Source organism: Poecilia reticulata, linkage group LG6, assembly GCF_000633615.1.
Source record: "Poecilia reticulata strain Guanapo linkage group LG6, Guppy_female_1.0+MT, whole genome shotgun sequence".
In the NCBI taxonomy this organism is placed as follows: Eukaryota; Metazoa; Chordata; class Actinopteri; order Cyprinodontiformes; family Poeciliidae; genus Poecilia; species Poecilia reticulata.
In genome coordinates this window covers 31,213,912-31,227,882 of record NC_024336.1, presented here as the reverse complement: position 1 = coordinate 31,227,882, position 13,971 = coordinate 31,213,912, and the positions used below count along the sequence as shown (strand labels likewise).

Below are 13,971 nucleotides of genomic sequence, written 5' to 3'. Positions count from 1 at the left end.
CAGGAAGTAGAGGTTGGAAACAGGAAGTAGAGGTTGGAACTAGCATGGACCAGAGAGAGTCCTTCCTGCTGCAGGTCTGGACTGGGAAAGTGGCTACATCAGTAAACTTGTTTCCATCCACCTCATGCGAGTATAAAAACTTTTTCGTGGCATTGAGTTATTTCTAATTCCACGTTTTCCTTTTCTAATGCAACGTGAACAGCTACTGATGGTGGCAGGGCCACAAGGGGGCGCTGTTCACCACAACCAGCAGCTGCCCTGGTTCATCAGCGACTGAAGTCCCAAACGTTGGTCCGGTCAGAACCGACCTGAAGGAGTCCAATCAGAACCGCTCTGACCAGGCTCTGCTCCTCTACTGGCTCTGGTTTCCAGCTTCCTTCTCTGTTGGTTGGGGGCGGAGCTACAAACAGGAAGCAGTACCTCCATCCTCGCTGAGGAAGGCTCCCCTGGGCGAGGCCGGGATCTTGCCCCACCTGCTGATGGGTTTGGGGAAGTCGCGGTCGGTGCTGCGCGTCTCCTCGTTGTAGCGCCAGTACCTGCAGACAAGCAGCAGCTGATGACTCAGGGCGGCAGGAGCGTCCGCGGGCGCCGCAGGGCGTACCTGTCGCCGCTGAAGAAGTAGGTGAACTCGTTGGGCTCCCACCAGATGGCGGCGTCGATCCGATGGGCGGGGATTCCTCGGCCATATTGATGCAGCGGCTGAGGATAGCCGGGCAGAACGTCGGCCTCCCGGAACAGCCAGAACCTGTCGCCTGGAGGACAGACAGGAGGACAGACGGGGAGACAGACAGGAGGACAGAGAGGGGGACAGACGGGGAGACACAGGAGGACAGAGAGGGAGACAGACAGGAGGACAGAGAGGGAGACAGACAGGAGGACAGAGAGGGGGACAGACAGGGAGACAGACAGGGAGACACAGGAGGACAGACGGGGAGACAGTCGGGACAGAGAGGTGGACAGACGGGGAGACAGAGGAGGATAGACGAGAGGACAGAAAAAGGGACAGACGGGGAGACACAGGAGGACAGAGAGGGAGACAGACAGGAGGACAAACGGGACAGACAGGAGGACAGAGAGGGGGACAGACAGGGAGACAGACAGGAGGACAGACAGGGAGACACAGGAGGACAGAGAGGAGGACAGACGGGGAGGCAGACGGGACAGACAGGAGGACAGAGAGGGGGCAGACAGGAAGACAGACAGGGAGACACAGGAGGACAGAGAGGAGGACAGGCGGGGAGACAGTCGGGACAGAGAGGTGGACAGACGGGGAGACAGAGAGGAGGATAGACGGGAGGACAGAAAAAGGGACAGACGGGGAGACAGACAGGACAGACAGGAGGACAGACGGGACAGAGAGGAGGACAGACGAGGAGACAGGATGTTACATCGGCCATGAATAAAGGTTTAAAGGGCCCCGCCTACCGGCCCGTTTCAGCCAATGGCAACGTGCCGCTGCTGGTCATGTGACTCGTGACCAAAGAGTTTTCCTTCCTGTTGCCGTTTTAAACAAAATGTATTATTTAATTTTAATTTGCTCATTTCTGCGGTTGGTGCAGCAGAGAGAACTTTAACTCCGCGTTTTCCTGCTGCAGCTCGGCCCGACACACCGGAACCACACTGGGTCCCTCCCCTCATGTTGAGAAACCTTCCCACTATGGTGTCGGTGAAAGGAAGCAGCAGGAAGTCTCTACCTTTAAAGAAGACAAATTTCCCGTCGTGTCGTTCGTAGGCGGCGTCGATGTCGTCAGGGAGACCGTTCCAGAAGACAGAGATGGGCATGGGGTAGTTCTCCAGGACCCGGTTCCTCCGGACCCTCCAGAACCAGCGGCCCTGCAAACAGCCACAGCTTACAGCTCAGGTTCTAGAAGCCGGGCCGGGTTTTAGGGTCGGCTCTCACCTTGAAGACAAACATCTCGCCCCGCAGCAACGTCAACGTGTCAAAGTCTCCATCACAGATGCTGGGCGGGGCGTCTCTCCTGACCGCCGGCGTGACCGGGTCCGGCCCGGTCCGGGCGGTGATGGGCGAAGTCAGATGAGAGGTAGGCGTGGCCAGAGGAGGGGTGGGGGTTGGATCCGGCTCGGTTTGGGTCGGGTCGGGGGGACCAGGCGTTGAGTGGGTGGGTGAGGAGGATGTGGAGGGGGGCGTGGTGGTGATGTCATCATGGTGCGTGGGAGGAGCATCAGAGGCTACAGGAGGACCTGAGGAAGAAGAGAGCGAAACAGAACCTGAGGGAACGACGGACAGAACCCGACCCAACAGAACCGAACAGGACGCCTGCAGAGCCACATGCAGCTGTCCTGACATGCGGCCTCTCTGAGCAGCTGGTTGCTAAGCAACCAGCTGGCATCCTGCAGCTCCTGATCCCTTGATTTCTGGCCGACTGTGAGCATGTCGGATCATACGAGCCAACAGAACCGGGTCGCCTCAGCAGCTTGAGGAGGAAAACAGGAAAAATGCACTTCCTGTTCTGACGCTGGTGTGAATTTTCCCAGATTCCTTAGATTCTCAGAATCTGTCGCCATGTTCAGAATCACATGAACATCCAGTTCTGATCCGACTCATCTGTCGTCTCCCTCGGTTCCTAATGGATCTTTGATGAAGACTCCTGAGTGGTTCTGTGGTCTTTAGCTTCACTGGATCCGGTTCTGATGCAGGAATATTATCTGACCAGAGGAATCTGAAGCTGCTGTCCTTCACTAGCGAACAGATTCCTTTGAACGGAACTGTTCTTCGTATGGCTTTGGTGATGAATGATGCTCTGCTTTCAGGTCAGCAGGTATTGTTGTTTTTATTTAATTTAAAAATATTGAATTAAATTAATACAACTGATTGTTTTTATATTTAATGGAGCAGAAAATGATTTTTTATTTCTGCTAAACCAACTCAAGCCTATTTTTCTTTAATTGAGCTTCTAAATCATAAATGGATCTAAATGTTTTTAAAGCACATGACAGTGAAGAACAAGTTGTTTTATTTCCATGACTTCATTAGAAAGCTTTGACACTTCAGACGCAGTAAATAACGAACATTTACCAAACATTAGGAGGAAACAGCAATATTTTCATTTCAGGTTGAATTATATACTGAACAAAAATATAAAGGCCCATGTCAGATATTGTTGCCATGTGGAGGTCCAGCCTGCTGCGAGCATCAAGACTCTGTTATTTACTCAGTGCATTGTGGGACATGTCCACTGGGTGATCAGACAAGATGAGCAACAGCTGGACAATAAACGGCCCCAACATGTCGCGTCACGTCATAAAGCCTCAGATGTCGTGGAGCCGTTGGCCTGTTGGACGTCCAGCAGAGCAGCAGCTGCCCGGCTCAGTGCCCGTTATCGGACCGCCGGCCGTTTAAGAGCTGGTTTCCAACAGACTGCAGATCCTCGTCTGACCGACTCGCCGCATCGGCTCGTCCATCAGAGGATCGGCTCAGACCAGCGACACACAGCTGATTGGTCTGAACTCCAGACGCATCAGACTGTTCCCGCCTACGGGAAGCCAACTGGGTCAGAACCAGACTCCTCAGCCTGACCCCGATCATGACTGTCAATCTGCTACAAATAGCCGAACCTCGATGTTCTTAATGCCGATATGAAGATCAGTAATTACTGAAAATATAGTTAGAGTTTCTCTATGTATTGCGTATGTTCATGAAACTCTTACATTTGACACAGTAAGAGGAGGGGGGCGTGGTGGTGATGTCATCATGGGGCGTGGTGGTGATGTCATCATGGTGCGTGGGAGGATGTCACAGGGCTTATATTTTAGTTCAGTGTATGTTCAGATGTGTTATTGCGGAGTCGATCTCAGGTTAGCTGGTCTGTGACTGTTAAACGGTTAAGTGTTCCACTGCAGTAGAGTGTAATACCCATAGTGAGAGCCAGGGGGCGCAGCTCCAGAACGGAGCCCTGAGGAACTCCACAACTGATTTATAACAAAAGAAACATTTATTGATCAAAACTTTAGCAACAGGGCAGAATGCCGAGCAGACGGTTAGCAAAACGCTCCAGACCTGACTGAAGCAGGACCTGCTGACCTCCTGACCCGCTGACCTCCTGACATTCTGACCCGCTGACCTCCTGACCCGCTGACCTCCTGACATTCTGACCTCCTGACCCGCTGACCTCCTCCCTGCCTGCGCCGCCTCACCATACATGCGCTGGACCCCTGCGATGTCGTCGCCATGCAGGCTGAAGTTTTGCGCGTTGCTCCACTGGTAGAAAGGAGCCATGATGGCGGCGGGGTTCTCTGAGTGCTCCAGGCCCAGAGCGTGGCCTAGTTCATGCACCGCCACCAGGAAGAGGTCGATACCTGCAGCACAGGTGACAGACACAAATGTCACCATGGAAACGTTACAGGATGGACAGCCCGACTGCAACCGCCCAGAATCGGACCTTCCTGGTTCTGGGCGTCCAGCGTCCATGGCTCGTCGGCGTCGAAGTGCGTGTCTCCGCCCGTTCCCGGCCCGGGGTAGAAGGCGTGGGCCAGCGACCCGCCCTCGCCGTCGAACAGGGACATGTCTCCATGGAAACCAGAGGCGAAGAGGAGCAGGATGTCGACGGCGCCCCCCGCAGGTCGCTCCTGGAAGGACAGCGGCGTCACGCTGCTCCACACGCCAAAGGCCCGGCGGATTGCGTTGGAGGTCCGGTTCAGACCCAGCGAGGGCGGGATCCGCTGGTCCAGGATGCTGGTGGAGCGGGACAGACGCCTTCAGAACCGGAACCAGCAGAACCGGAACCTTTGGTCTGAAACGTGGCTCGCTTCAGCCTCAGGGAGACCAACCTGAAGGAGAGCTGCTCCTTATCCCAGCGCTGACCCGTCAGGGCGAAGCGCCTGGTCCTGACCTCGCCGGCCTCAGGCGTCCTGTCGGGGAGGGCGCAGCGAGGCCGCCGCATCGCCCTGCGCCACACACACAGCTCAGGCTGGCCGATGTGCTAACAAAGACTGACTTTAAATGAAATGTTTCACTTATTGAAACACACATCGCCTCAATATTCATGAATATAAAAGCACACCACACTTTTCAGATTTTCTTTGAGCTTTGCTCTGCTGCTCTGATCCAAATTAAATAAAATAATTAATGTTTGCAGTCAGAACTGGGAAATGTTTAAAAGGTTAAAGGTCTATGAACGTCGTGTTGGGCCTGCAGATGGTTGCCATGGTAACGGAGCTTACGCCAGCGTGGCGCCGTCCAGGCGGCCGGTCGGGTCCAGGCCGTAGACGCGCTGCATGTCACTGACGGCTCTGGACAGAATCTGGACCGAAAGCGGGCCGGACATCTGGAGACCGGACCGGGACAGGTAGCCGAAACGACGGAGCCACTCCTACCAGAACACACACACACACACACACACACACACACACACACACACACACACACACACAGGTTTTCAGGTCACAGGCTGAACTGGACCCGGTTCCAGCAGCAGATGGTTCACATCAACATTCCTGCTCTGACAGACGAGGAGAAACTCAGCAAGAGACGCCTTCAGAACCGAACCGGACCTGGAGGAACGGGTCAGGGGAACCATCAGGATTCCTGAGGGAGAAAATCCTGAGCAGCAGATCAACCAGATGTTCATGACTTCAGCACGGAACTGGAAAAGGTTCGGACTGGACTGCACGTCATTCTGTATTCAACTGTAAGGGAACTTTGATCCAGGGGCCGGAAGTGGGAACGCCGCTCCTCTTTACCTCCGGGTTGAAGTTTTCCTCATCAGGCGTCTCTGCGCTGCAGGAGACCAGCGGAACCAGCGGAACCAGGCAGACCGACATGATGATGATGATGATGCGCATCTTCCTCTCTGGCCGCAGCTGATGCGATGATGATGATGATGATGAAGATGAAGTAACTTTGAGCGCTTCCTCCTCCTCCGCAGCCCGTCCGGATTCCGAACTCTGGAGTTCTGATCTAAAGTTGGACCGAAAAACGGCTCGGATCCTCCGGCCCGGTCCAATCCAGGGATCAGCTGCAGCAGGACTCACATTCCCGAACTGAACCGAGCTCAGAAGAACCGGATCCTGGAAAGTTCAACAGTTCCTTTCGTCACCGTGGAGAAGTGGATCAGAACCAATCAGAACCTGTGAGGTTCTGCTCACACCGTCAGGTCACATTATTTCAACATCTAAAGCCGAAAAACGACGGAAAAACCCGAATAAAGTCGATCCATGATGTCAGAGCAGGTCTCCTCCCTGTATGGCAGGTCATTATATCACATAATAGAAGCCCAGTTTTTTTTTAACTGCTTGGATTCGAAATTTGCCCTCACCGGCCACTTTATTAGGTACACCTGGCCAGAGTCCTCGTTAAACCTGACCATCTCCATCCCTTCACCGAGGCGGTTCTGGTTCTGATGGTTCCTCCTCTGGTCTCAGTCCAACAAGTCCAAATATGCAGAACCGCGTTCTTAATTTCCAAATAAATGTCATAATCTGAACAAACAGGAAGAAACTGCTCAGAAACCAAAGATGCAATTCTGTTTATTTCATGTTCTATAAAGCAGTCCGGTCCCGACAACCCGGTTACTCTGTCGGTTCTGAGCATCATCACCTCCAGAGCTGCTGCTCTGTGATTGGCCGAGTCCATGGACGGTTCTAGATGGGGGGCCAGTGGGGCCCCGACGGGGCCAGGGCCCCAGTAGAATCGGTCCTGGTTGATCACTGAGGGTTTTAAACTGCAGGTAGCCGGGCCCTTTAAGGGACCTCCAAGCAGCTGAATCTGGGCCTGTTCTGAATTGAAATAACTAGATTATTCTCTGGTCAAACGGCTTGCCGTACCTCCTGAAGTTGACCTACATTCATAAGGAGCCGAGGCCGCCACCTGCTGTTCTTGTTGTAGAATTGCAGCTGTGCAAACAGATTTAATAAAAAATTGGAATAGTTTCTTTCCAACTTTATTTATTACCACTTTAATATTTAGTAAGTTATTAGTTTTCTGTTGGCAAAATTAACAAAAATCATTTGACCGTCTACAGGATGACTTCAACACGTCATGAGCCCCCGGTCCGGTTTGGTCCGGTTCCTCCATCATAACAGATTTAACACGTTATTTTCTGCATCATAAACATAATAAATCTTATTTTGGGTTTTCTGGCTGGAATGAATCACATCTAGAACTTGAAAGTATTTAGAGTTTTATAAAAAGCTGCTGTGAACAGGAGGAAAACAGGAAGTGATGAAAGAGGGTCTATTGGAGCTTCCTGCCATCAGGGGCCCTCGGGTCCGGGGACCCGCCTCCTGCCGGCCTTGGCCACGACGATGAGGAGGGTGAGGAAGAGGCCCAGCGTCCAGACTGCGGCCACAGGAAGAACCGCCGCCGTCAGAACATCTGGAACAAAGCAGACATGAAGAACAGAACCTGGAGATGATGAAGGACGAGGAGGAGGAGGAGCAGCTCACTGGACTCGGGCCGGTCCGGAACCTCGACCCGGATCGGTCCGTAAGACAACAGACCACGACTGGGCAACGGCCTGACGGCTTCCCGCTTGCTGATGGCGCCACAGCTCTGAGGACAAAAACTGTAAGTTCTAGGAGGACCAGAGGAACCGGGCCAGGTCGGAACCGGGCCAGGTCGGAACCGGGCCAGGTCGGAACCGGGCCAGGGCTCACCGGCAGGCAGGACGGCTGGTCATCCTGCTCGCACAGCTGCACGCGGCAGTGCAGGTAGAACTCGGCGGGTCCAGCGGTGAAGCGGAACATCTGGAAGCGGAACCGGACCCCAGAGCTCCGGCCATTGGGCCCGGCCCGCTCCTCAGCCAGCGGGAGGAAGGTCACGGTGGGGTCGGCCACGCAGCTGAGGAAGAGGAGGAGGAAGGGTGAGGAACTGCTTCCTTCAGCACAGAGAGGAGCAGAACCGGTTCTGACCCGTTCTGGATGAGGCTGTGAAGCAGTCTGGAGGCGTTGGGCTGCCGGGACTGGCTGGCCCAGCAGTCATCGACCCGGAGCAGGAAGAAGTCCGCAGGCTCAGCCACGGAGACCTCCACATGCACCTGCAACAGCGAGAGGGCCCGGGGTCCAAGGTCAAAGGAGAGGGTTAAACTGCAACACGAACAATATTTCAATGTTTCACAGCATGTTGGATTCGTCTCAAAGCTGCAGCATGAAAAATGATGCAGGTTAAAACCGTTATGTTGATACGGGGGTCGCTAGTGCTGAGCTAAGCATTTTACTGAAGTTATGATCCGTTTCCCTCTAGTTAAACTTTAATCACTGATTTATTGACGTCAGCATGAAGCCTTGAGCCATTAGCCTGATCACTTCCAGATAATATTACATTGTTTAAAGCAGCATTTATAACAAAGTATTGATCTTCTGCAACTACGTCCCTTAATCATTCGAAGCGCCATGATGTACATCGGAAGTGAGAATCGGGAGGATCGAACTGAGCGGCTAAACTCGTTTTTGTCATTTTATTCCTGGTTTCTACTTGCTGAGCTAATTTGTCTGAACGCAACACACCTGGTTGGGGCTCATATCCGGTGGCATTTACAGCTAGAAACCGACCCGAACCTCCGAACCTCCTGACCGTTGATCAAATGACCCACTTTGCCTGAATTCACGCCACATGATTCATGTCACCATGTCATAAACAGCGTTTCCCCTTAAAAACGTACAGAAGACGAGACGCTAATCATTTTCCCCAAACATGCTAGGCTACCTGACGGCGTGGCACCGTTTCCATGGTTACTGATGGTTCGACGCCACCGTCTCCATATTGCGGTATTTGTCGTCTTTCTAATCATACTTATAAAGTATATGAACGTTAATCTTCTTACCCGAGTGTTGGCTGTAAATCCGCGGTTACACCAAGAGCTGCCGGTTATGATTGAGGCCGATGTCCATCGCGCGTTTTTCCTCATCAAAATAAAATGACAAGCTTGGTTTTGACCCTCGTCCGTCGTGCAGCTGACCGCGCAGCACCTGGTGGCCATTTTACTGCGAAATCAACTTAAAAAAGCGATATTAGGCTACCACATTTACTATTTTAAAGGCTTTATACAGGAGAGAACAGGTTTGGACATCCATCGTGGTGGAGACAGTGACGTCAGGTGCAAAGGGTCATATTTACTTATTTAAATTAACTTGTGTTTATTTAATTGCCTAATTAACCGCTACATGGCTTGATTAGACCATCACTGTTATGATAAAATGTTCTTCCTACTGATTACCTTCATGCTGAGTTTGCTATGATAAACACCGTCAGGTCAGTTCATGTAGATTTCCTCACAAATTGCGCCCCCTGGCGCCGCCACTGCTCCAGACCGGACTTTGTCTCTAGAAACGTTTTAATGGTGTCGGGATTTTATTTCTAGCAGAAATGTCACCAAATTTACAGCATAAATTTAATGTTCAGCATCTTCACTGGATGCAAAACATTCACATCCAAACCACAACGTGACTCACTAGTTACGCGTTTCGTTTCTCGCCCCCCTTCAACCCGCCTGGCGCTCAGACATGCGCAGTGGTTTCCTCTGAGCGCAGACGTGTGCGGCAGAATCCCGCWGCATAAATCATCAGATGTGTGAATCCAGCAGCGCTTCGGGTTCAGACGGTGGGACCGGGTCCAACTTCTACAGCCACTTAGAAAGAAGCGCAGGAAGCCGAGCTGTGAGGTGATGCTAGCAAAGCTAGCCGTTCAGGGACACCCTGAGCCAAACGCCTCACTCTCTGCCTCAGCTGTTGAGCGGAGGTGCTGACCGACGTGCCGCATGTATGGAACAACGCTGTGACCAAAGTCTGCAACGCAGTGACGTGACATTCATGAACGATCCGATTCTTCTGAACGGCTCTTTACTAAGAGCGACAGGCCTGGAGCCTCGCTGAGAGCCGTTCTCTGTTCTGGTGCTCTGCAGCAACCATTTTATTTAATTATACTCGTCGATATTTGATCRGCGAATARATAAAACRAGAGCCTGAGAGCAGACGGCTCACTGCGCTCTGACCGTTTGGTCTCCCGTCATGTGGCAGATGCTGCAGCTCTGCTGCTGGGCTTCATGCAGCAGGAGAGAGGAAGTCAGTCGCCTTCTGCTTGGTTGCGTCTCGCTTGCTGCTCCTTGGTCAGAGTTCATAGTTGAGCRTTTGGTGCGTTACATTAATGCTGGTTTCTGACATGGGCAACCGCCCAGGGAGTTATCGTTTCAGGGATGGCAGGAGAACTCCGGATTGTGGCAGAGATGGAAGCAAAGCAGAACGAAGAGTTTGAATCGATAATGATTGATTTCAGCTCCAAGTGTTTCATATCTGGGTGTTTTGAATCTTTCAGATCAATTTGATCATATTTCACATTTATTGAGTCGTGTGGCGCAGGACGCCGGTCTTGACCCGGTCTTGACCCGATCTCCGGTTGGGTGGTCTTGACTACAGCACTAGAGATCGGTGATCGGTACAGTAGAAAACAAAAATCCATAGTAATTAATTTAGTAAGTCAATTAATCGGTTTTGAAAGAATCAAACATTTTGCATCAAGATAAAACCTTTAAGTTTTAGCTTCACATTCTGGAAGAATCCATTAGTCAGCTTTTTTCATTCAGTCATTATTCGGTTAATCTAGATTAATCGGACCAGAACCGGGTCCGCTGTCTCCTCACCGGGTCCTGCAGCTCTATGGTCGGCGTGCCGCTCAAGGCCCGGCTGAAGCTGCTGTCGGCGAACAGCCCCATCCGGATGGTGGCGTCCGTCTCCTCCACCTGCATCACCGTCTGGCTGGTCAGCCAGGAGACCTACATTACCGCCGGAGGTCCAAACTGTGGCGGGATGACCGGAACCGGTCTTCTCACCTGGAGATGGGCCGGACCGGAAAAGGCAGGCTGACTCTGCGAAGGTTCGGGTAGACGCAGGTGAAGTCCAGCTTAATGGCCGGGTCTCTGATGATGTTCCCGCTGACCTGAGGTTCCGATTGGACCGTGAGGGAGTACAGGAGGTGGGTCGAGTTCTTCTGCAACATAACAGACGGAGTCGGTTTGGATCACGGATGAGGAAGGTCTGAAGCAGTGGGACCGGACCGGTACCTGCAGCGGTTTCCCTCCGCAGGCCAGGTACTTCTCCCTGGAGGTCCGGAACATGAAGAACGGCGTCCCGGCGATCACCTCCCTCTGGGCCCGGCAGGACCGGTTCGGCAGGTGCAGCGACTCCAGCGGGACCTTCAGGTAGGAGAAGAAATCCTCCGCGGCCCGGATGCTCATGAAGTCTCTGCCGCACAGGACCTTCACCTGCGCGCCTGTAGGAGGACAGACAGGAGGACGGACAGCGTCATGGCGACAGAAACCCGCAAAAAGCTGCAGAGCGTGAAGAAAAAGGAAAAAGGAAAAAGGAAAAAGGAAAACGACTCCGGAGCTTTAAGCAAACGGAAGCGCCTGATTGGTTAAGATTCATCCTAAATTAAAGCTCATTTCCATGGAAACAGCAGACACCCGCAGGCTGTGCGGAGCGTCCGCAAACTAAATAATCTGCGGGACTTTCTGGCTTTAGACCCAGAGCATCCAGACACACCGCAGCTGCTCATCACCGGCAAAACCGGAGAACATATTTGGCCATTTGATCGTTTAACGAGCGGCCATGTTTTCTGCGGGACAAACTGCGGCCGCTGGTTGGTCATTTGCTGACCAATCCACTGACAGGTGACGTCATGGCTCAGAACCAGGATCTGAGCCAGCGGGTCCAGATGAGTCCAAACCTGCTGGTTCTGCTGCTGAATAAGAACCGACATGATTTTAACGGGTCGAGCCTTCAGAACCAGACCTGAGGTCCGGAGCCACCAGGACCTCCGGGACCTGAGCACGTACCGTGTTCGCAGTTCGGGCCGTAAAGTCCCGCGGCGCAGCGGCAGGTCCTCCGGTCCGCGGACAGAACGCAGGTCCGGGGGTCACTGCAGTTCTCCAGGCTGCAGCTTCCTGCTCACATGGAGGACGGGATGAGTCCATCCGAACCGGAAACCACACAAGAAAAACTTCTTCTGTCCTTACCTTCAACTCTGAGACACATGAAGCCGAAGAGGATCAGCTGGAAGACAGAGCAACATTTAGCTCTTCAAACTGCACAAGTCAGCCGGTTCTGACGGTCCAGTCAGCCGGTTCTGACGGTCCATTCAGACGGTTCTGACCGGTTCTGACGGTCCAGTCAGCCGGTTCTGACGGTCCAGTCAGACGGTTCTGACGGTCCGGTTCTGACGGTCCAGTCAGCCGGTTCTGACGGTCCAGTCAGACGGTTCTGACGGTCCGGTTCTGACGGTCCAGTCAGACGGTTCTGACGGTCCGGTTCTGACGGTCCAGTCAGCCGGTTCTGACGGTCCAGTCAGACGGTTCTGACCGGTTCTGACGGTCCAAATACCCACCTTGAAACCGAGCGGCCCCATGTTCCGGGAATCAGTAGATTCGGTTCGGTTCGGTTCTGTTCCTCTGCGCTGACAGAGGATCCACGCCGCCTCTCCTGCGCTCGTTTTCAACAGCTGCAATCAGACACACCTGGTTTCACCTGCGAGCCGCGCATGCGCCTTAAACACCCGTTTGGCCTGTTAATTTGATGTCTGCCAGCTGAGGCTCGGGCATCTGGTCAGGATGCCTCCTGGACGCCTCCCTGGTGAGGAGTTCAGGTCCCACCGGGAGGAGGGGAGACCCAGGACACCTGGAGGGACGATGTCTCTCTATGGCCTGGAAACGCCTTGGGGTTCCTGGAGGACCTGGAAGAAGTGGCTGGGGAGGGATTAGTTCATGTGTGAATTTTAAACAGTGAGGCGATCCAAACCATTAACATGTGGATAACTGAGGTTAAAAAAAGCATTAAGTTCCCAACAATAAATTGACAAACTATTTTTCTTAAGGAATGAAGTTTAAACATATTTAGCATTRGYTTAAGAGCCTGAGACTGCAGAACAAGCAGCTGTGTTTATAGGAAGGACATGGCTTATTTGCTTTTCTCAAGAAATTTCGCATGAAGTTCACTGTTTAATTTTGATCACTCAAATAAAACAGAAGAAACTCAGAGATAAGGCGTTTCAGTCAGTTTATCAAGACACTCATTTGGGAAAATAATTCAAAATAAAACAAACGCTGAGACGGTGCATCATGTTTCACTACATAACGCTAGTCTTTTATTCCTTCAGTCCATCTTTAGTCTGAACAGAAATGACTTTTTAAAGATAGAAAATGYCACATTTCTTCCGCTTCACTTAATTTGTTGAAAATCATCCATAGTTGCTCAAGTAAAGCTCCAAAAATGGAGAATATTATAAAAAATATTATGAAAAAGGGACATTTTTTGTCACGCATTTCAGAAACAGTCTAGTTCTTTACCTCTCAAACATTTACCTTTCTCTAAAAGTTTTATGAATGTGCTACAACGTTTTCTGAGAAATTAAATTTAGAGTTTTCGTCATCTGTTTATCCATAATCGTCGCACTTTGTTTCTTTTTTCACCCGTATGACTGAGCACATTTCTGGTGCAATACCAGTTTCCACCAGAAGATGGCAGTAGCGGCAAATACGAGAGAGGCTAACTTCAAGCCTAGAAGAAGCTCAGAGTCACCATAGCTACGAAGCCATTATTTTGATATAAAAGCTGATTTCTGTTTAACAGGTGGGTGAAATCTACATTTAATCGATAAGGTACCATTATTGTAAGTGTTTRTGAGTGGAGAACAGTATTTTATTGGCACACATTGTATTTTGAGAAATGTCTGTGTGTATTTTATTAGAAGTGTTAACTGCCGCTAGCCTAGAACAGAAGAGCTGCTCAGAGAAACTGAATGATTGCTTTGTCACAATTATTGGGCTCCATTTTTAAAGTTACTGTCAAAAACTGACAGCAATAATTTGTGTTATTTCGACTGTCACAGAAAACAATGTGGTTAATTTTTCGGTAACACTATTTGACGGGGTGTGCATAAGACTGACATGACAGTCAAAAACATGAACCTGTCATGAACATAAAGGAGTCTCAATTATAAAATAATGCAAAGTTGGCACTTTTAAT

General features: G+C 51.5%; 2 protein-coding genes across 3 annotated transcripts in view; both read right to left on the bottom strand.

Moving 5' to 3' along the window:
* The window catches only part of mmp15a (matrix metallopeptidase 15a), a 7,231-nt gene extending 1,329 nt beyond the window's left edge, over positions 1-5,902 (bottom strand). Inside the window, exons 1-9 of the mRNA XM_008412681.2 lie at positions 5,701-5,902; positions 5,182-5,330; positions 4,789-4,905; positions 4,401-4,693; positions 4,156-4,317; positions 1,901-2,202; positions 1,695-1,833; positions 602-752; positions 421-536 (exon numbers count right to left, since the gene is read on the bottom strand). Coding sequence (XP_008410903.1) covers positions 421-536; positions 602-752; positions 1,695-1,833; positions 1,901-2,202; positions 4,156-4,317; positions 4,401-4,693; positions 4,789-4,905; positions 5,182-5,330; positions 5,701-5,802 — 1,531 coding nt within the window. The 5' untranslated portion in view covers positions 5,803-5,902. The remainder of the gene's footprint in view (positions 1-420; positions 537-601; positions 753-1,694; positions 1,834-1,900; positions 2,203-4,155; positions 4,318-4,400; positions 4,694-4,788; positions 4,906-5,181; positions 5,331-5,700) is intronic.
* A 568-nt stretch (positions 5,903-6,470) lies between these two features.
* On the bottom strand, positions 6,471-12,476 carry zpd (zona pellucida glycoprotein d). Of its 2 annotated transcripts, none has more exons than XM_008412684.2 (10): positions 12,335-12,476; positions 11,967-12,003; positions 11,787-11,894; positions 11,013-11,221; positions 10,782-10,936; positions 10,593-10,707; positions 7,870-7,994; positions 7,615-7,798; positions 7,405-7,510; positions 6,471-7,333 (listed from the first exon to the last, which is right to left on the bottom strand). In XM_008412684.2, exons 1-10 carry the CDS (start codon positions 12,353-12,355, stop codon positions 7,212-7,214), a joined length of 1,182 nt encoding a protein of 393 aa, XP_008410906.1. In that variant the 5' UTR covers positions 12,356-12,476; the 3' UTR covers positions 6,471-7,211. The 2 variants fall into 2 exon arrangements, with proteins under 2 accessions (XP_008410906.1, XP_008410904.1); XM_008412682.2 differs by having other exon boundaries at positions 10,782-10,939; positions 12,335-12,473.
* Positions 12,477-13,971: the final 1,495 nt, after the last annotated feature.